The sequence below is a fragment of the Malus sylvestris genome, chromosome 15 (genome assembly GCF_916048215.2).
Source record: "Malus sylvestris chromosome 15, drMalSylv7.2, whole genome shotgun sequence".
Lineage (NCBI taxonomy): Eukaryota > Viridiplantae > Streptophyta > Magnoliopsida > Rosales > Rosaceae > Malus > Malus sylvestris.
In genome coordinates this window covers 2,703,666-2,724,139 of record NC_062274.1, presented here as the reverse complement: position 1 = coordinate 2,724,139, position 20,474 = coordinate 2,703,666, and the positions used below count along the sequence as shown (strand labels likewise).

Sequence of the window (20,474 nt, the reverse complement as noted above, 5' to 3'; positions counted from 1 at the left end):
AGCTGCGAGACGGCGCGGACGATGACGAAGCCAACCGCCTGCTGCAACCGCAGTCCCTGTCGCTGCCGTCGTCGACATGGGACGACGAGGAGGAGGTCACGTTCGAGGCGCGGGAGAAGATCCTGATCTTCGACGATGCCGTCGACGACGAGTCCACGGCTGTCCCACCTTTTTCGTGGAAGAAGCTGTGGTTGTTCACCTGGATCCGGGCAATTTAGAAGGGGATCTCAATCGTTGCAGAGGAGATGATGGCTGGCGTCGCCCAGACGTCAGCTTTGCGTCACATGGCCTTCGGGCTCTCGGGCTGGCAATCGCTGCCGGGCCTGTCGCTCGGGCTTGGCCTGTCCCTCGGGCTCCCAAACGCTGGAGCATGTCCACCGGGCAACAGCCCACTGTTCAATCCACTGTCCCCCGAGCAAATGCTCCCGCTGGAGCTGCTCTAAACCCTCCCAATCCGTCCCAAACCCTACGGACAAAATTACCCTTCTAAATTTCAAAAACTACCCAACCAACCCAGACTGCTTTTTTGTAATTAAGCTGAAATCGAAGGGCGTTTAGTTATTGTAGATTAGGGTTTTATAACGGACGAGCCCCCCCTTATTTCTACATCATCTCTCTTCCAGCTCTCCCAATTCCAAGGGCGACCCTTTTTTACTTCTACCTCATCTCTCTTCAGCTCGCTCTCTCAATGCCAAGGGCGAGATATCTTGTAAGTGTCTACATTTGCATTTTTATTACTGTTAGTGTAAATTTACTAATTATTTTACTAATTGACATTTTCATTTTTATTATTACTGTTGTTGTTTGAATTTACTAACTAGCACTTGCATTTTTACTTTCAAATCAAGCACAAGGGTGGGTAATTCAAGTTTGGGTTCTACCCTGCAACTGAAACAAAAATGTATATCATGGCATGGTTCAGCCTTAAAGGAATGCAACCTATCACATGATGACTAAGGCGGAAGCACTTAACTGATATTTTGTCACCCAATTCCCGATTGATCAAAAGTTAATATACCTGCTAAAGGCTGACTTTATTTGCAAACTCAAAAATGACATGTATATGGTCCTCACCGACCCAGTAGAAGACCCTTTACACACATGTTGCGAAGAATAAGGGGAATCTTATATAGATCGTGACACTGAAGAGGCCATTAAGGAGATAAAGAAGATTTTGTGGTAATTTAATAAAAATAATATAATTGTTAATATATAACCAGAATTGTTTATACGAATGTGTTATTTTTTTGTTAATTTAATAATTTTGCAAGGATGCTGTGAAAGGGCTCAAGTACCTAAAAATGAGCACAATCAGGAGCATGAGAATTTGAGTGAGCACTCGATATTTGTAGTGAATGGAAGATGCCGTCTTGGCTGATTATACATGGACCCATCTCGGCAGATCTCAAAACCAACATCTTTCCACCCCAGATATTGATGCCTTCATCAAAATTTTACTTTTCATATATCCTGATGGCTTAAATCTTCAGCCAAAAGATTTGCATAATGTCTCATATTAGTGTTGTACGCATTTACACCATCAGGATATATGAAAAGTAAAATTTTGATAAAGGCATCAATATCTGGGGTGGAAAGAGGTTGTCTTTGAGATCTGTCGGGGGCGAGTCCATGTAGAACCGGCCAAAACGGCATTGACATTTTCCATTCACTACAAATATTGAGTGCTCACTCAAATTCCCATGCTCTCAATTGTGCTCCTTTTTGAGGTACTTGAGCCCTTTCACATCATCCCTACAAAATTGTTAAATTAACAAAAATAACACATACGTATAAACAATATTGGTTATATACTTACAATTATAATATTTTTATTAAATTACCACAAAATCTTCTTTATCTCCTTAGTGTCACGATCTACAAGATCCCCTTGTTCTTCTCAACATATGTGTGTAAAGTGTCTTCTACTGGGTCGGTGAAGACCATATACATGTCATTTTCGAGTTCGCAAACAGAGTTAGCCTTTAGCAGATATATTGACTTTTGATCAATTGGGAATTGGGTGGCAAAATACTAGTTAAGTGCTTCCGCCTTAGGTGACAGGTTGCCTTACTTGAAGGCTGAACCGTGCCTTGATATACATTTTTGTTTCAGTTGTGGGAGAGAAAACTTGAATGACATACCCTTGTGCTTAATTTGAAAGTTTGTTAGTAAATTTACACAATAACAGTAATAATAAAAATGTAAGTGCTAGTTAGTAAATTCACACAATAATAATAAAAATGTAAGTGCCAATTAGTAAATTTACATAATAAAAATGTAAGTGCTAGTTAGTAAATTCACACAATAACAAGTAATAATAAAAATGTTTAACTGCAGAGTGACTGTGTCTATCTGTCCACCTGGTAAATAGCCTAATCATTTACCAAAGTGGGAGAGTAGATCCTTTCAAAAATTTTGAATCTTAAGATTGCATTGACGTATTTCTGTAGATTGTAAAAATACTCAACAAGAAAATCTTTGTGATATTAGATTATAATTTATGTTTTCTTTTGGATGGCACAGTTTATTTTTTTCTTTTAAGTAACTCTTTGGAATCGGTCTTATTAACATAAGTATTTGCTTAAATTTTTATGCTCAAAAATAGAAGAATCAGTTACAAATATTGAACTGACCTAAAACGTAGCCGGAATTGAGTTTGCATGAAAATTTTACCAAAAAGAGGCTTTAACTTTATGATGAATTTTGTAGAACTGGGCAAAACCGATTTTACAAATCCGGAGTTAATAGCAAACTGTTTTTGTGAAACAAGAAAATTGTTGAGATTTCACAAGATATTTTGAGAGTTACTAGCTCCTCCTTTTTGTTGTAAATTGCTATATGTAGATATAAATTAGTGTTTTTTTTTTGTCTCGTGATAATCATATGTAATATTCTTTTTTCATCCGGGCTTATGCCCCTTTGTCAAGCCAAAAAAATTAAAAAACATAAAAAAAATCCTACAAGTCATGTGGAACTGGTCTTCCGATAATCGCGTAAACCCTTTCACAAATTTTTTTTTTTATATAAGATAAAAAATAAATAAAATTACCAAAGTTTTGTTTGGTGCATTGAGGTAGGTATCGAAGAGATCCAAAAACCAGAGACAGCGAAAGAGAGTGGCATTGAATTGCACCACTATTTCGCCTCTCCTTCCTCCCTCTCTGTGTCCGTCATGTCGTCGACCAGTGCTTTAAGCTCCCGGCTTTCCAACTTCCACCGCCTCACCGACTCCCAGGACCACCTCTCTTTCCGTAAGCTCTCTCGAAACGTATTGGCTCAATAACAGTAGTATTCCGCACAATTTTGTATGCAAAAATTTATCGAATTGGATAGAAATTATGGGGTTTTCGAAACAAGATAGAACAGAAATTGGGTTTCTTTTTGTACCAATTTTAACCCCTTTTTATCAGACACTTGAGGAAAAAGCATGGCTTTGGCAGTGTGAGAAATTCCTGTTGGAAATGTTGGACCATTGTATTTGAATTCTGAGCGTTGAAATTTGATGCCACTTAGCTGAGTGAGATTGTTTAGGATGTCAAACTAAATTGCGGGCATTGAAAATTTGTGAGCGTAAATGTTTGCGCTTTTTCGAAATTTATGCTCAATCTGTTAATCATTGTTTTGTTGTGCAAAAATGTTTTGCCTATTCCGCTGTGAGACGGGGTTATCGCGTAATTTCTGATGACAAATCAAACTTACTGCTTTATTCTGATTATAGGTGAAGGAGTAAACTCACGTCCAGCCTGTCCTTCAATTGTTTCTTGGCCTGGTATTAAGACTGGGAGGACACCCCGTTCGTCCCGTGTGTATGGCTTATTTGGAGGAGGGAGAAAGGGTAACAATGAAAGGGGTGATGATGCAGCTTCAAAGGTTTAGCATTTTCCCTCTTGTACTTTGTTTTCCCATTTTTCTGGAACTTGTCTTGGGTGGACCAACTTTGTATTGACCATTGGAATTGCTATCTGCTGCATTGCTGTACCCGTTAATCCTTCTCAGAAATTTATTTCTTGCCCTTTGTATTCCTCTGTTGAGTGTGTCAAGTCAATACAAACTCTATTAAAATGAAAGGGGATGGTTGATTTTAACTTTGTATGCTTCATGTGGGGACACCAGATCAAATTTATATGATTGATGCTGTATTAGGTTGCAGGGTTTCGTAGCCCTTCCAATTGTAAGCTAAGTAGCTTTATGCAGCCCAAGGCCCACAGATTTTGACATTAGGCTGTCAACTGTACTTTGGTCGAACATGGTCCAGCTATGTTTTATTATGGATCATTATATCTTGCATCACGCAATTGGTAGCAGGATTCGTTTAGGATAAAGGGCAGTGGTATGGACGTCAAATGGGGTTGCCTAGCTATAATTATAGTCGAACTATAAGGTTGCTATAGCGATAGTGTTATCATCGTTTATCTGTCTTGTGTAATGGCGACATTGCAAGCTTGAGGTCGATCATAACTGGCCACTTTTGGTTTACTAGAACATATGCTGATAATGACTTTATGTTGTTTCTAGCATAATTGTGACTATGATCCTATGTTGTTTTCTGTTACAGTATCCCGAGTCTGTCTTAGTCCACGTGGAGCTAGTCCAGCAGTCCTAAGAATAGAAACCTTGATTTAAGTATCAAGTTGATGTACTGTTATGTCTGCACTTTTGATGCAGGCAGGAGTTTTCAGCATGCAAAATCTGTATGAGACAGTTAAGCAAGCTCAAAATGTAGTACAAGTTGAAGCAGTGCGTGTGCAGAAAGAGCTTGCTGCGTATGTTCTTAAAGCTTTATCCAATTTCGTCCGATACTGATAATCCTTTCAGTGGTATGATTATTATCTCTTCATTCTTTCTTCTTTTTTTTCCCCCTTTTTCAGGGCAGTGTTTGATGGTTACTGTGAAGGTGAGATTATAAAGGTACGAATGATTCACTCTTGCGACAAGGTCAACTTTGGATATTTGTTCAGTTTGGGAATATAAGCTGGTTTTCTTGTGTCTGAATGGTATTTTAACTTTCACTTTCATAGTATCAAGATAATGTGAAGACACGGTCATAGTGTCGCTAGCAAAACTTTTACTGACCTACACAGATAACTTTGAGTTTTTCCAATCGGTGCATTTTAGTTTTATCAGCTCAGCTGTTCGTTAAATGGAACCTTCGTCTTCTCTCCCCGTTTACATATATATACTCTTGTCTCCGTTGCTCTCAGATTTGACAATCCTCTGATCTCTGATTTTCCCCTAGGTAACGCTTTCTGGTAACCAGCAACCTGTACGCACTGAGATAACTGAGGCTGCTATGGAACTAGGAGCAGAAGTAAGTCGTGAAAACTATTGTTCCCTTTCCCGTTTGCCAGAATGAGTTTCTCCTTAGGATAGATGTGATTTCTTTTCCTTTTTTATTTTGACAATGCAGAAAGTCTCTGAATTGGTGACGGAAGCATACAAAGATGCGCATCAGAAGAGTGTCATGGTGAGAACACAATGTGTTTCTATGTTTTTACAAACTGATTGATAATTGTCGGCTGCTTTAACTGATAGTATTTGTGTGTACTTACCAATATTCAGGCCATGAAGGATAGAATGAGCAACCTTGCCCAGAGTATAGGAATGCCAAAAGCTCTCGGTGAATTGAAATGATTTGCCGGTGCATCTCTATGACATTTAACTGTCCTATTTCGTAATGTTGAACTTTTTTCTTCGTACCTCTTAGTTTCAAGGAAAAATTGTTGATTCAAAATTTTCAATGAGGTCAAGTTTCAGTTTCAAGTTTTTATCAAGGTCCTTGGTATTAATAACATCATTAATTATTTCAATAATAATTTTTTATTTCTAAATATATTCATTTAATGTTTAAAATGTTACAATTAGTATATTTATATTTATGACTAAATTTTTTATCATATATTTTTACTTTTATTTTGTACCCATTTTTAATTTGTAATTCTTTTTTAACTTGTATCAATTTTCTTTTCAGTTTTAATTTGTACCCATATATTAATTTCTTTTTGTGCCCATATTTTTTAAAATTTATTTGTATTTGTACCCTTTTTTTTTATTTGTACTTTTTATTTTTGCTAAATGTACCCATGCTAATTATATGTACCCATTCATGTAAAACTTTTTAATCTTATAATGTACTCATTCTTAAATATACCAATTTGTTTATATGTAAAATGTACCTTTTTTTAATATATAAAATCTATTCAATTTTTTTCTAATCCATTTTTAAACTTATATGGGTACATTCTTTTTTCTTTGATTTTAGAATGTATCTATGTCAAGTTTAATTGAAGAAATTTACTAATGTTATTAAGCTTAATGTCTTTTTTTGTGATTTTGAAGAATGTACCCATGTTTTGATACAATAAATTTTTGGCCAAATTAGATTAATAGTTCCTGTGGTGATAGGGTATTCGGAGGATTGCTCATGTGGTAAAAAAAATTAGGATTTAATCCCTTGTGGTGAAGATTATTAGCAAAATTAACCCAAAAAACAAAATTTTGTTAAACTCAGTTAAGTATAAGGATAACAATGTCCAACGACACTTTAGCTGATCGCTGATCAACACATGGAGTGAAGATTATTAGCAAAATTAACCCAAAAAACAAAATTTTGTTAAACTCAGTTAAGTATAAGGATAACAATGTCCAACGACACTTTAGCTGATCGCCGATCAACACATGTCTCCTCTCAAGCTGATCACCGATCCAGACAGAAGAAGCCCCGATTGAGACCGATGAAGCCCCAATTGAGATCGACGATGCCCCAATTGAGATCGACAATGGCCCAATCACGAACGACGATGCTCCAATTGAGGTTGATGATGTTCCAATCGAGAGTGACGAAGCTTCAATTGAGAATGAGGAACCCCTAATTGAGACCCACGAAGCCCCAGTTGGTCAACTGGTCATAAATCTCCGGTCTTTGCAGGTCGAAAAAAGAAACATTCTGTTTCGTCAGGTTGTAATGGTGAGAAATCCATGGAAACCAGGAGACTAATTACAACTTTTGTAATTATTTATCTAATTATCCAATGCATTTGATATTTTTGATCTTGGTGGTTATTGATTACAATGTTGTGTATGCAAGTTTTGTTCTCATTGTCTTGTATGATATTTGAATTTGCTTGCTTCTTGTCATGATCATCGTCGATAAGTGGGATATCGATAAAGGATGGAGGTATTTCATCTTTTAGTTTTGTTCATGACAAGTGATTGAGCTTCCTGTTGTTTTTCGATGTACATATAGTAAATGGAGCAAATGCATTAGATTAGTGCATCAGTAACAAGAACAAACCTTTTGTTGACGACAGTCGAAGAGAGAAAAGCAGAAAGCATGCCCTTACTGACGACAGAGCGACCGACCGGAGTCGGGCCAGCACTTGCAGACGAGGGAGCAGACATCACGGCTGGGCTTGGAGTCAAGCCGCCGGAAGACCTCGACGATCAGCTCACGAGGAGACACCACATAGTATATTTATATTTTAATATTTTTAATCCCACAAATTATGTTTTTATCTATTTAAAATCTCATTTACATAAACAACTAAAATTTTTAATTTTTAATTTAAAAAATATAGTAACCTACATAGAAATAAATTATCACATTAATTTTAAGCAATTTAATAAAAAAAATTAAAAACTAACAAAGTTTTAATCAAAGAATATTCATAACTAAAAACCACATTCAAAATCTTCCTATTTATAAAATGATATATCTGATATTACGATATTCGAAATAGAATTACATAATATCTCAGACCCCTCTCTGAAAAAAAATTAAAGAATTAAACAAATAATTATACCCCCCCCCCTCGCTCCTCTAAAACCAGAGAGTAAAAACTCCCAATGCCACCAGAGTCAGAACACCACCCTGCAAGCTTGTAGCACCGCTGGTAGGAGCAACAGCAGGACCGTCAACCTCCCCAGCCGGAGAAGGAGCGGGAGAGATACCGAGGTGCTTCCTTGGAGTCATAACAACCACGACCAGCTTCTGCCCTTTCTCGCAGTGTCCCTTGGTTCCGCTGATGAAGTAGCAAGGCCCCGGCTGGTCGAGGTGGAGCTTGGTCTCGCCGTCCTTGTACTGCTCAATAGGATTTGAAGCATTGCAGTTGGTGTAGTCTTCTTTCGTCACTCGCAACACTGAGTCTTTGGCGCTGTCATACTTCCACACTGAAAACAAATTTACATTTTACAGAAAAAAAAAAAAAAAAAAAATTAGTAATGTGCCTAAAACAAAAAATGGTAAATCCCCAGATGGGAATTGGACTGGGGATTTTACCAAGAGTGTCGCCGACGCGAAAGCGGGTGCTTTCAGCCCATTTGTTGAGGGATTGGGATTCAGAGGAGGGGACTGCCCATGAGCCATTCTTGCCGCCGACGGCGAACTCTCTGGCTTCCGAGAAGCTGAAGAGGAGAAAGACCACGAGAATAGAGGAGTATGACAGAGCTTTTGAGGATGAAAAGCCAGCCATTATTAGAGAGTGTGTCTGCAAGTGTGTTGTCGGATTTTGGAGAATTTGAGAGTGAGAGAGGGAGAGAGAGAAAATTTGAGTCGTGGCTATGGTGTCTCAGCTGTGATGTATATATTGTCTGGGGAGAAAAAGTAGCCGTTACGGGGTTAGGGAAAACGTTAAAGCAACGGCAAAGAAAACGTTTATTGCAACGGTCACAAAGCATGGAAAGACTACAACACCTGGTTGCAGGGCTTGGGCCCTGTGAGTGCACACTAGCTGGATTCGAAATGCTTCAAAACGTCGTCGTTTTAGGAGGCGGGGGTACAGTACTACTTTGTGGAGCTAATACTCGTAATTGTTTTTTCTTCTTTGTTCTAATTCAATTACTTGCTTCGTGCAAAAAAAATTCAATTACTTGCAGACTTGTACTTGTAATTCGGTGAATGCAATATTTTCTTGATTTTATTAATTTTCTCAAGTTATTATTTTTTTTCATGTCGGGACCCTTGTGAGTTAATTATAAATTTCTATATATAAAATTTGGAAATTACAACAACAACAACAACAACAAAGCCTTTTCCCACTAAGTGGGGTCGGCTATATGAATCCTAGAACGTCATTGCGCTCGGTTTTGTGTCATATCCTCCGTTAGATCCAAGTACTCTAAGTCTTTTCTTAGAGTCTCTTCCAAGTTTTCCTAGGTCTTCCTCTACCCCTTCGGCCCTGAACCTCTGTCCAGTAGTGACATCTTCGAACCGGAGCGTCAGTAGGCCTTCTTTGCACATGTCCAACTCACCAGAACTGATTTTCTCTCATCTTTCCTTCAATTTCGGCTACTCCTACTTTACCTCGGATATCCTCATTCCCAATCTTATCATTTCTCGTGTGCTCACACATCCCACGAAGCATCCTCATCTCCGCCACACCCATTTTTTGTACGTGTTGATGCTTCACCGCCCAACATTCTGTGCCATACAACATCGCTGGCCTTATTGCCGTCCTATAAAATTTTCCCTTGAGCTTCAGTGACCTATGGCGGTCACACAACACGCCGGATGCACTCTTACACTTCATCCATCCAGCTTGTATTCTATGGTTGAGATCTCCATCTAATTCTCCGTTCTCTTGCACGATAGATCTTAGGTAGCGAAAACGGTCGCATTTTGTGATCATCGCTAGATTGCTCCAGTCATTAGTATGGATAAGTATATAAATGGATAGAGATAGGAAAGCGAACACAAGATGTACGTGGTTCACCCAGATTGGCTACGTCCACGGAATAGAGGAGTTCTCATTAATTGTGAAGGGTTTACATAAGTACATAGGTTCAAGCTCTCCTTTAATGAGTACAAGTGAATGATTTAGTACAAATGACATTAGGAAATATTGTGGGAGAATGATCTCTTAATCACGAAACTTCTAAGTATCGGAGTGTGGTATCGTCTTGACGTGCCTTATCTGTCTCATAGGTAGATAGGGCATCTTCTCTGGAAGCACTCTTCCTCCATCCAGGGGTGGTATCTTTAACTGGTGGAGATGCACAAGGTAATGTATCAATTTCACTTGAAGCTTACTTGTAGTTTCAGGCTTGGTCAAGCGCGATACAAACCATGTAGTAGGAGTCCCCCAAGTCGCCGAGCTAGGGGATCTGCTGAAAGAGGTGACAGACAAGGTAAGCAATCATAGCTCCGGCTGATTGTTCACAATCTCCCTATCTTGCAGGTAGCATGAAGGATAAAGAGAAGAAAATGAGAAGAGATGATATGGGATACTTTTGCTTTTGAAGAAGTAACTTTCCACAGGCTTATTCTTGAACTGAGCTGGAGGGTTTTCTGGTTTCCTCCAGAGTATAAGGCCGACTGAAGAATTTGAGGGTCAAAACAAGTCCATCAAATCTAGAGTACGTTCGACCCTGCTGATATGGGATACTTTTTCTTTGACAGAGTAATGGATGTATCGGCACGTGTGCTGTTACGCTTGTCTCCACATGCTTCCTTGTATCCTTCTCCCTTGCCCTATCTGTTCCTCAGACAGATGCGGTATCTTCCCTGGAAGCATAAGATGTTGAAGATGAGTACTCGAGAGCAATGTTAGGTAAGTAATCAGGTAAGGGGTTCCAGGCAGTCAGTTCCTGGCTGGAAGCTTGATTCCAAGTACTGACTGATTGCTCTCTTTCTCCTTGTCTTGCAGGTAAGAACAAGGTCAAAGGAAAAGACAGGGAAAAAGCATGATATGGGATACTCTTGCTTTTAACCCTGATGATATGAGATATTCTTGCTCTAGTATAGCTTGTTTGCAGAGGTATTATCGGGGGGAAAGAAAGCTGAATATTTCGAAAGGTTTCGTTGGGAGTGCCCTCTCAGATATGAGGAAGGGTTGAGCATTTTTGCAGTTCTGCCTGTCCGTTGGGGATGGAGGTCGACATATATAGGAGTCTCCTTAACAACAAGTAGTAATGCTATTCCTTTACCCTACTTGGTCATAGCACGGTAGTGGGAGCTGTCAGCTTCACATGTTTTAACGCTGTCAGAGCACTTTGAAAAAGTGGTTTGTGGTATCTGGAAAGCTGATGTTGCGTGTGAAGATTACAGACAACTTTATCCAAGGAGATCCGGCTCTTGAAGTTGGGAAAGTGTTGCCTCTTCGGTTTTCGAACAAGCAATCCTATCGGGGATCTGGCTCTCGAGATTCGGAGAACGATGCCTCTTCTATTTTTGAGAAAGCAATCATGATGGGGGTCTGGCTCTCGAGATTCGGAGAGCGGTGTCTCTTCGATTTTTGAGAAAGTAATCATGTTGGGAGTCTGGCTCTCGAGATTCGAAGGGCGGTGCCTCTTCGATTTTGGAGCAAGCAATCTTGTTGGGAGTGTTTTCTCGAATGTGAGTAAAGGTTGGGCATGTTTGCTAGTCTACCTTGCCACGAAGCACAGAGGTTGACACACAAAGACTTTCCAATTATCCAGCAATGGTACTGTTCCTTTACCCTCTTCGATTTTTGAGAAAGTAGTCATGTTGGGAGTCTGGCTCTCGAGATTCGGAGGACGGTGCCTCTTTAATTTTGGAGCAAGCAATCTTGTTGGGAGTGTTTTCTCGAATGTGATTAAAGGTTTGGCATGTTTGCTAGTCTACCTTGCCACGAAGCACAGAGGTTGACACACAGGGACTTTCCAATTATTCAGCAGTGGTACTGTTCCTTTAACCTTGTGGGTAATAATATGGTAGCTAGACCTTCAAAATTTATGTGTCTAAACTTTGTTAGTGTTGTTTCTTTGCTATTCTTTTACCCTTCTTGGTCAGAGCGATGTAGTGGGAGCTGCAAGCTTCACGTGTTCAACTTTGGCAGAGAACTTTGGCAAAGTTATCTGTGGTACCCATGAGCTACTGTTGCGTGTGGGAAGTGGGTGATTGAATAGTAAGACTCATGTGTTTTCTACTTCACCAGAAGTCTTCGACCGAATGCCCATAATTTCCGCAAAGCTGAGTGTGCGTGTGACAGGTGCTGACAAGGCTGGAAAAGTAGGTGCCTCTTCGATTTCTGAGATCGGCCCTCGTGGTCTCTGAGCAGCCCAGCTTTTGAGAAAGCAAGCGCCTCTTCGATTTCTGAGATCGGCATTCGTGGTCTTTGCGCAGCCCAGCTTTTGAGAAAGCAAACGCCTCTTCGATTTCTGAGATCGACCCTCGTGGTATCTGAGCAGCCTTGCTTTTGAGAAAGCAAACGCCTCTTCGATTTCTGAGCAGGCGCCTCTTCGATTTCTGAAGCTCCGTCGAGTGCAGATTTTTATAGGGGCTGGCATTAAGTTCCAAAGCACACTTGAATCTCCACCAGTAGAAGCTCCATTCTTGCACTTCTAAGATCTTGATTTGTCCGACCTCTTCTCTCTTCAACACCTTTGAAAATGTCTGGCCCCTCCGACCGTCGTTTTGACTTGAACCTTGCTGAAGAGGCAGCCCCGCCTTCTCCTGACAACATATGGCGTCCATCATTCGTCTCCCCTACTGGTCCTCTTACCGTTGGGGATTCCGTGATGAAGAATGATATGACCGCTGCGGTGGTGGCCAGGAACCTTCTCACTCCCAAAGATAACAGACTACTTTCCAAACGGTCTGATGAGTTAGCTGTTAAGGATTCTCTGGCTCTCAGTGTTCAGTGTGCAGGTTCTGTGTCTAATATGGCCCAACGCCTATTTGCTCGAACCCGCCAAGTTGAATCATTGGCGGCTGAAGTGATGAGTCTCAAACAGGAGATTAGAGGGCTCAAGCATGAGAATAAACAGTTGCACCGGCTCGCACATGACTATGCTACAAACATGAAGAGGAAGCTTGACCAGATGAAGGAATCTGATGGTCAGGTTTTACTTGATCATCAGAGATTTGTGGGTTTATTCCAAAGGCATTTATTGCCTTCGTCTTCTGGGGCTGTACCGCGTAATGAAGCTCCAAATGATCAACCTCTGATGCCTCCTCCTTCTAGGGTTCTGTCCAGTACTGAGGCTCCGAATGATCCCCCTCCGGTGCCTTCTCTTTCTGGAGCTCTACCGACTGCTGAGACTTCTCCTAAGCAACCTTTGTGAAGGCTCCCTCTTGTTTGTTTATTTTGACTTATGTATATGTACATATTTGTAGCTTATCGGGGATATCAATAAATAAGCTTTCCTTCATTTCAACGTATTGTGTTAAATACACTAAAGCCTTCTTCGCTAAGTTCTTTGAATTTTCTTTTGTTGAAGCTTTGTGAGTGGAGCATGTAGGTTGAGGTAGTGTTCCCTTAATTTCCTGAGTGAGGAAAACTTCTCGGTTGGAGACTTGGAAAATCCAGGTCATTGAGTGGGATCGGCTATATGAATCTTAGAACGCCATTGTGCTCGGTCCTGTGTCATGTCCTTCGTTAGATCCAAGTACTCTAAGTCTTTTCTTAGAGTCTCTTCCAAAGTTTTCCTAGGTCTTCCTCTACCCCTTCGGCCCTGAACCTCTGTCCCATAGTCGCATCTTCTAATCGGAGCGTCAGTAGGCCTTCTTTGCACATGTCCAAACCACCGTAACCAATTTTCTCTCATCTTTCCTTCAATTTCGGCTACTCCTACTTTACCCCGGATATCCTCATTCCTAATCTTATCCTTTCTCGTGTGCCCACACATCCAACGAAGCATCCTCATCTCCGCTACACCCATTTTGTGTACGTGTTGATGCTTCACCGCCCAACATTCTGTGCCATACAGCATCGCCGGCCTTATTGCCGTCCTATAAAATTTTCCCTTGAGCTTCAGTGGCATACGGCGGTCACACAACACGCCGGATGCACTCTTCCACTTCATTCATCCAGCTTGTATTCTATGGTTGAGATCTCCATCTAATTCTCCGTTCTTTTGCAAGATAGATCATAAGTAACGAAAACGGTCGCTCTTTGGTATTTCTTAATCTCCGATCCTCACCCCTAACTCGTTTTGACCTCCATGTGCACTGAACTTGCACTCCATATATTCTGTCTTTGATCGGCTTAGGCGAAGACCTTTAGATTCCAACTCTTCTCTCCAAAGGTTAAGCTTTGCATTTACCCCTTCCTGAGTTTCATCTATCAACACTATATCATCTGCGAAAAGCATACACCAAGGAATATCATCTTGAATATGTCCTGTTAACTCATCCATTACCAACGCAAAAAGGTAAGGACTTAAGGATGAGCCTTGATGTAATCCTACAGTTATGGGAAAGCTTTCAGTTTGTCCTTCATGAGTTCTTACGGCAGTCTTTGCTCCTTCATACATATCCTTTATAGCTTGGATATATGCTATTCATACTCATTTCTTCTCTAAAATCCTCCAAAGAATGTCTCTTGGGACCCTATCATACGCTTTCTCCAAATCTATAAAGACCATGTGTAAATCCTTTTTCCCATCTCTATATCTTTCCATCAATCTTCGTAAGAGATAGATTGCCTCCATGGTTGAGCGCCCTGGCATGAACCCGAATTGGTTGTCCGAGACCCGTGTCTCTTGCCTCAATCTATGCTCAATGACTCTCTCCCAGAGCTTCATTGTATGACTCATTAGCTTAATACCCCTATAGTTCATGCAATTTTGTACGTCGCCCTTATTCTTGTAGATAGGCACCAAAGTGCTCGTTCGCCACTCATTTGGCATCTTCTTCGTTTTCAAAATCCTATTGAAAAGGTCAGTGAGCCATGTTATACCTGTCTCTCCCAAAACTTTCCACACTTCGATTGGTATATCGTCTGGGCCTATTGCTTTTCTATGCTTCATCTTCTTCAAAGCTACAACCACTTCTTCCTTCCGGATTCGACGATAAAAAGAGTAGTTTCTACACTCTTTTGAGTTACTCAACTCCCCTAAAGAAGCACTCTTTTCATGTCCTTCATTGAAAAGATTATGAAAATAACCTCTCCATCTGTCTTTAACCGCGTTCTCTGTAGCAAGAACATTTCCATCATCATCCTTGATGCACCTCACTTGGTTTAGGTCCCTTGTCTTCTTTTCCCTTGCTCTAGCTAGTTTATAGATATCCAACTCTCCTTCTTTGGTATCTAGTCGTTTATACATATCGTCGTAAGCCGCTAACTTAGCTTCTCTCACAGCTTTTTTCGCCTCTTGCTTCGCTTTTCTATACCTTTCACCATTTTCATCAGTCCTATCCTTGTATAAGGCTTTACAACATTCCTTCTTAGCCTTCACCTTTGTTTGTACCTCCTCATTCCACCACCAAGATTCCTTTTGGTGTGGGGCAAAGCCCTTGGACTCTCCTAATACCTCTTTTGCTACTTTTCGGATACAACTAGCCATGGAATCCCACATTTGGCTAGCTTCCCCATCTCTATCCCACACACACTGGGTGATTACTTTCTCTTTGAAAATGGCTTGTTTTTCTTCTTTTAGATTCCACCATCTAGTCATTGGACACTTCCAAGTCTTGTTCTTTTGTCTCAGTCTTTTGATATGTACATCCATCACCAACAAGCGATGTTGATTAGCCACGCTCTCTCCTGGTATAACTTTGCAATCCTTACAAGTTATACGATCCCCTTTCCTCATTAGAAGAAAATCTATTTGTGTTTTTGACGACCCACTCTTGTAGGTGATCACATGTTCTTCTCTCTTCTTAAAGAAGGTGTTGGCTAAGAAGAGATCATATACCATTGCAAAATCCAAGATAGCTTCCCCATCCTCGTTTCTCTCCCCAAAACCATGGCCACCATGAAAACCTCCATAGTTGCCTGTCTCCCTGCCCACGTGTCCATTTAAATCTCCTCCTATAAATAACTTCTCCGTCTGAGCAATTCCTTGCACCAAGTCTCCAAGGTCTTCCCAAAATTTCTCCTTCGAACTTGTATCCAACCCTACTTGAGGTGCGTACGCACTAATCACATTGATAAGTTCTTGTCCTATTACAATCTTGATTGCCATGATTCTATCTCCTACCCTCTTGACATCTACAACATCTTGTGTCAAGGTCTTGTCCACGATGATGCCAACACCGTTTCTCGTTCTATTTGTGCCCGAATACCAAAGTTTAAACCCTGAGTTTTCTAGATCCTTTGCCTTACTACCAACCCACTTAGTTTCTTGTAGGCACATAATATTTATCCTTCTCCTCACCATAACTTCCACTACTTCCATAGATTTTCCCGTTAAGGTTCCTATATTCCACGTTCCTAAACGCATTTTGCTCTCTTGAACTCTACCCTTCTGTCCTAGCTTCTTCACCCTCCCCCGTCTAATAGGATCAAAGTACTTCTTTTGTGTGTCCCGTGTAAAGTTGATAGGAGCATATGCTCCCAAACAACTTTGAGTGGAGTCGTTCGAAAAGAAGTTTCTATGGCCCCCTTGCTCATTTAACACTGCATCCGGGTGCCGATGGAGATACAGCGACCCTTGCTCACTTATCACTGTGCTCGGGCCACACAGCGCGCCACTTACGGGTGACGCCCTAGCTTTAGCGCAATTTTGTTCTGAATTCATTTTCATAAGGATTCGACGTGATCATGGAGTGCCGGCTGTCGACTACCTGACGCCCTCCCCCTCCTCCTTTATCCGGGCTTGGGACCGGCAATGTAAGTACATAGGCGGAGTTAAAATTTGGAAATTACGATGATAAATAATCATCTGAAAATACTATTCAATGATATTTTAGTTATAATTATATTCTAATTTGGTTCACATGCAAGCAATAGAGAGTTGGTCACATTCAAGCTATGTCAAGTGGTTCGATAAATTTGTAGAAAAATCAAAAAATATGGATTAAATGTTATAGGCACATAAAATTAGGGTTTAGGTTCGCAATAGGGATTTCATCAAGGTTTAGAGTCATACCAAAGTTTGGAGACACGGTGATTTTTTATTTTTTTTCACATGAAATAGTTTCATGGTAAGTTAGGTTTTAATTTTTATATTTTTTCACATTGCATCCTGTAGTTTTGAAATCGTATATACCTAAAACCTTACACGAACCGGCTACGTTTCGAGTGACGGAGGCCTGCACTTGGTGCCATGCAACTTAAAACGTGTCGACAAAGCCTCTCCTATGCAATATTGCATGCAGAAACAAAGAGATAGGTTTCACCGTCTCAGCCCCCAAACAGAAATATAAGATATACAGAGAGAGAGAGAGAGAGAGAGAGGGAGACTGGAACAAGAAGAATTGGAGATTGGAGAGAAAAGAAATGGCAGACGCACCAAAGAGGTCACCTCCTCCCGAGGCTGCGAGGAGGGGCTTTTTGCTTGGCATGAGCACCACCACCACGGCCGTCACTGCCGCTGTTATCGCCGGTGCCCTTGGCTACTATGCCCTTTATGTGAAGTAAAAGCCCAAGGTCTGTCCTCGAAGGGTGGCAGACTCTCCACCTGCAGCTAGGGTTGACCCTGACGTCACTCGTCCCAGGAAATATCCTGATCATCGACCTTCGTCCTAGAAATTAAATAATAACTGCATGTGTGTTGCTCAAGCGATTGTGCCATAGTTTGTACTCGTTTATTTGTGTATGGTTTGTAGAGAGATCTTTCTTCATGGTTTATATATATATATATATATATATATATAGCTCCCGCTCCCCAGACACCTGATATTTTTTGCATGTTTTTTCTTTTTCTTTTATAACTCCGCCTATGTCTTACATGGCCGGTCCCAAGCCCGGATAAAGGAGGAGGGGGAGGGCGTCAGGTAGTCGACAGCCGGCACTCCATGATCACGTCGAATCCTTATGAAAATGAATCCAGAACAAAATCGCGCTAAAGCTAGGGCGTCACCCGTAAGTGGCGCGCTGTGTGGCCTGAGCACAGTGATAAGTGAGCAAGGGTCGCTGTATCTCCATCGGCACCCGGATGCAGTGTTAAATGAGCAAGGGGGCCATAGAAACTTCTTTTCGAACGACTCCACTCAAAGTTGTTTGGGAGCATATGCTCCTATCAACTTTACCCGGGACACACAAAAGAAGTACTTTGATCCTATTAGACGGGGGAGGGTGAAGAAGCTAGGACAGAAGGGTAGAGTTCAAGAGAGTAAAATGCGTTTAGGAACGTGGAATATAGGAACCTTAACGGGAAAATCTATGGAAGTAGTGGAAGTTATGGTGAGGAGAAGGATAAATATTATGTGCCTACAAGAAACTAAGTGGGTTGGTAGTAAGGCAAAGGATCTAGAAAACTCAGGGTTTAAACTTTGGTATTCGGGCACAAATAGAATGAGAAACGGTGTTGGCATCATCGTGGACAAGACCTTGGTACAAGATGTTGTAGATGTCAAGAGGGTAGGAGATAGAATCATGGCAATCAAGATTGTAATAGGACAAGAACTTATCAATGTGATTAGTGCGTACGCACCTCAAGTAGGGTTGGATACGAGTTCGAAGGAGAAATTTTGGGAAGATCTTGGAGACTTGGTGCAAGGAATTGCTCAGACGGAGAAGTTATTTATAGGAGGAGATTTAAATGGACACGTGGGCAGGGAGACAGGCAACTATGGAGGTTTTCATGGTGGCCATGGTTTTGGGGAGAGAAACGAGGATGGGGAAGCTATCTTGGATTTTGCAATGGCATATGATCTCTTCTTAGCCAACACCTTCTTTAAGAAGAGAGAAGAACATGTGATCACCTACAAGAGTGGGTCGTCAAAAACACAAATAGATTTTCTTCTAATGAGGAAAGGGGATCGTATAACTTGTAAGGATTGCAAAGTTATACCAGGAGAGAGCGTGGCTAATCAACATCGCTTGTTGGTGATGGATGTACATATCAAAAGAGTAAGACAAAAGAACAAGACTTGGAAGTGCCCAAGGACTAGATGGTGGAATCTAAAAGAAGAAAAACAAGCCATTTTCAAAGAGAAGGTAATCACCCAATGTGTGTGGGATAGAGAGGGGGAAGCTAGCCAAATGTGGGATTCCATGGCTAGTTGTATCCGAAAAGTAGCAAAAGAGGTATTAGGAGAGTCCAAGGGCTTTGCCCCACACCAAAAGGAATCTTGGTGGTGGAATGAGGAGGTACAAACAAAGGTGAAGGCTAAGAAGGAATGTTGTAAAGCCTTATACAAGGAGAGGACTGATGAAAATGGTGAAAGGTATAGAAAAGCGAAGCAAGAGGCGAAGAAAGCTGTCAGAGAAGCTAAGTTAGCGGCTTACGACGATATGTATAAACGACTAGATACCAAAGAAGGAGAGTTGGATATCTATAAACTATCTAGAGCAAGGGAAAAGAAGACAAGGGACCTAAACCAAGTGAGGTGCATCAAGGATGAGGATGGAAAGGTTCTTGCTACAGAGAACGCGGTTAAAGACAGATGGAGAGGTTATTTTCATAATCTTTTCAATGAAGGACATGAAATGAGTGCTTCTTTAGGGGAGTTGAGTAACTCAGAAGAGTGTAGAAACTACTCTTTTTATCGTCGAATCCGGAAGGAAGAAGTGGTTGTAGCTTTGAAGAAGATGAAGCATAAAAAAGCAATAGGCCCAGACGATATACCAATCGAAGTGTGGAAACTTTTGGGAGAGACAGGTATAACATGGCTCACTGACCTTTTCAATAGGATTTTGAAAACGAAGAAGATGCCAAATGAGTGGCGAATGAGCACTTTGGTGCCTATCTACAAGAATAAGGGCGACGTACAAAATTGCATGAACTATAGGGGTATTAAGCTAATGAGTCATACAATGAAGCTCTGGGAGAGAGTCATTGAGCATAGATTGAGGCAAGAGACACGGGTTTCGGACAACCAATTCGGGTTCATGCCAGGGCGCTCAACCATGGAGGCAATCTATCTCTTACGAAGATTGATGGAAAGATATAGAGATGGGAAAAAGGATTTACACATGGTCTTTATAGATTTGGAAAAAGCGTATGATAGGGTCCCAAGAGACATTCTTTGGAGGATTTTAGAGAAGAAAAGAGTACGAGTAGCATATATCCAAGCTATAAAGGATATGTATGAAGGAGCAAAGACTGCCGTAAGAACTCATGAAGGACAAACCGAAAGCTTTCCCATAACTGTAGGATTACATCAAGGCTCATCCTTAAGTCCTTACCTTTTTGCGTTGGTAATGGATGAGTTAACACGACATATTCAAGATGATATTCCTTGGTGTATGCTTTTCGCAGACGATATAGTGTTGATAGATGAAACTCAGGAAGGGGTAAATGCAAAGCTTAACCTTTGGAGAGAAGTGTTGGAATCTAAAGGTCTTCGCCTAAGCCGATCAAAGACAGAATATATGGAGTGCAAGTTCAGTGCAAATGGAGGCCAAAACGAGTTAGGGGTGAGGATCGGAGATCAAGAAATACCAAAGAGCGACCGTTTTCGTTACCTAGGATCTATCTTGCAAAAGAACGGAGAATTAGATGGAGATCTCAACCATAGAATACAAGCTGGATGGATGAAGTGGAAGAGTGCATCCGGCGTGTTGTGTGACCGCCGTATGCCACTGAAGCTCAAGGGAAAATTTTATAGGACGGCAATAAGGCCGGCGATGCTGTATGGCACAGAATGTTGGGCGGTGAAACATCAACACGTACACAAAATGGGTGTA

The 20,474-nt window shown here is 41.1% G+C and overlaps 2 protein-coding genes across 4 annotated transcripts; one reads left to right on the top strand and one right to left on the bottom strand.

The window, feature by feature from the left end:
- The first annotated feature begins 586 nt into the window (after positions 1 to 586).
- On the top strand, positions 587 to 5,828 carry LOC126604009 (nucleoid-associated protein At2g24020, chloroplastic-like). Of its 3 annotated transcripts, none has more exons than XM_050271060.1 (8): positions 587 to 709; positions 3,078 to 3,251; positions 3,719 to 3,870; positions 4,666 to 4,763; positions 4,869 to 4,908; positions 5,237 to 5,308; positions 5,408 to 5,464; positions 5,560 to 5,828. In XM_050271060.1, the coding sequence occupies exons 2-8, from the start codon at positions 3,173 to 3,175 to the stop codon at positions 5,629 to 5,631; spliced, it is 570 nt and encodes a 189-aa protein (XP_050127017.1). In that variant the 5' UTR covers positions 587 to 709; positions 3,078 to 3,172; the 3' UTR covers positions 5,632 to 5,828. The 3 variants fall into 3 exon arrangements, with proteins under 3 accessions (XP_050127017.1, XP_050127016.1, XP_050127018.1); XM_050271059.1 differs by having other exon boundaries at positions 629 to 709; positions 3,074 to 3,251; XM_050271061.1 differs by having other exon boundaries at positions 698 to 713; positions 3,074 to 3,251.
- Positions 5,829 to 7,645: 1,817 nt separating this feature from the next.
- On the bottom strand, positions 7,646 to 8,566 carry LOC126604010 (early nodulin-like protein 1). The gene is made up of 2 exons (XM_050271062.1): positions 8,276 to 8,566; positions 7,646 to 8,166 (listed from the first exon to the last, which is right to left on the bottom strand). The coding sequence occupies exons 1-2, from the start codon at positions 8,466 to 8,468 to the stop codon at positions 7,817 to 7,819; spliced, it is 543 nt and encodes a 180-aa protein (XP_050127019.1). The 5' UTR covers positions 8,469 to 8,566; the 3' UTR covers positions 7,646 to 7,816.
- Positions 8,567 to 20,474: the final 11,908 nt, after the last annotated feature.

What these genes read in the sequence shown, in the direction of transcription:
- LOC126604009 (XM_050271059.1), top strand. Translation starts at nt 689, where the DNA reads ATGCCAAGGGCGAGATATCTT. An exon ending in TGCCAAGGGCGAGATATCTT is followed by an intron (nt 710 to 3,073) that starts GTAAGTGTCTAC and finishes TGGTGCATTGAG; the next exon opens with GTAGGTATCGAAGAGATCCA. An exon ending in CCAGGACCACCTCTCTTTCC is followed by an intron (nt 3,252 to 3,718) that starts GTAAGCTCTCTC and finishes TTCTGATTATAG; the next exon opens with GTGAAGGAGTAAACTCACGT.
- LOC126604010 (XM_050271062.1), bottom strand. Translation starts at nt 8,468, where the DNA reads ATGGCTGGCTTTTCATCCTCAAAAGCTCTGTCATACTCCTCTATTCTC. An exon ending in TCGCGTCGGCGACACTCTTG is followed by an intron (nt 8,167 to 8,275) that starts GTAAAATCCCCA and finishes ATTTGTTTTCAG; the next exon opens with TGTGGAAGTATGACAGCGCC.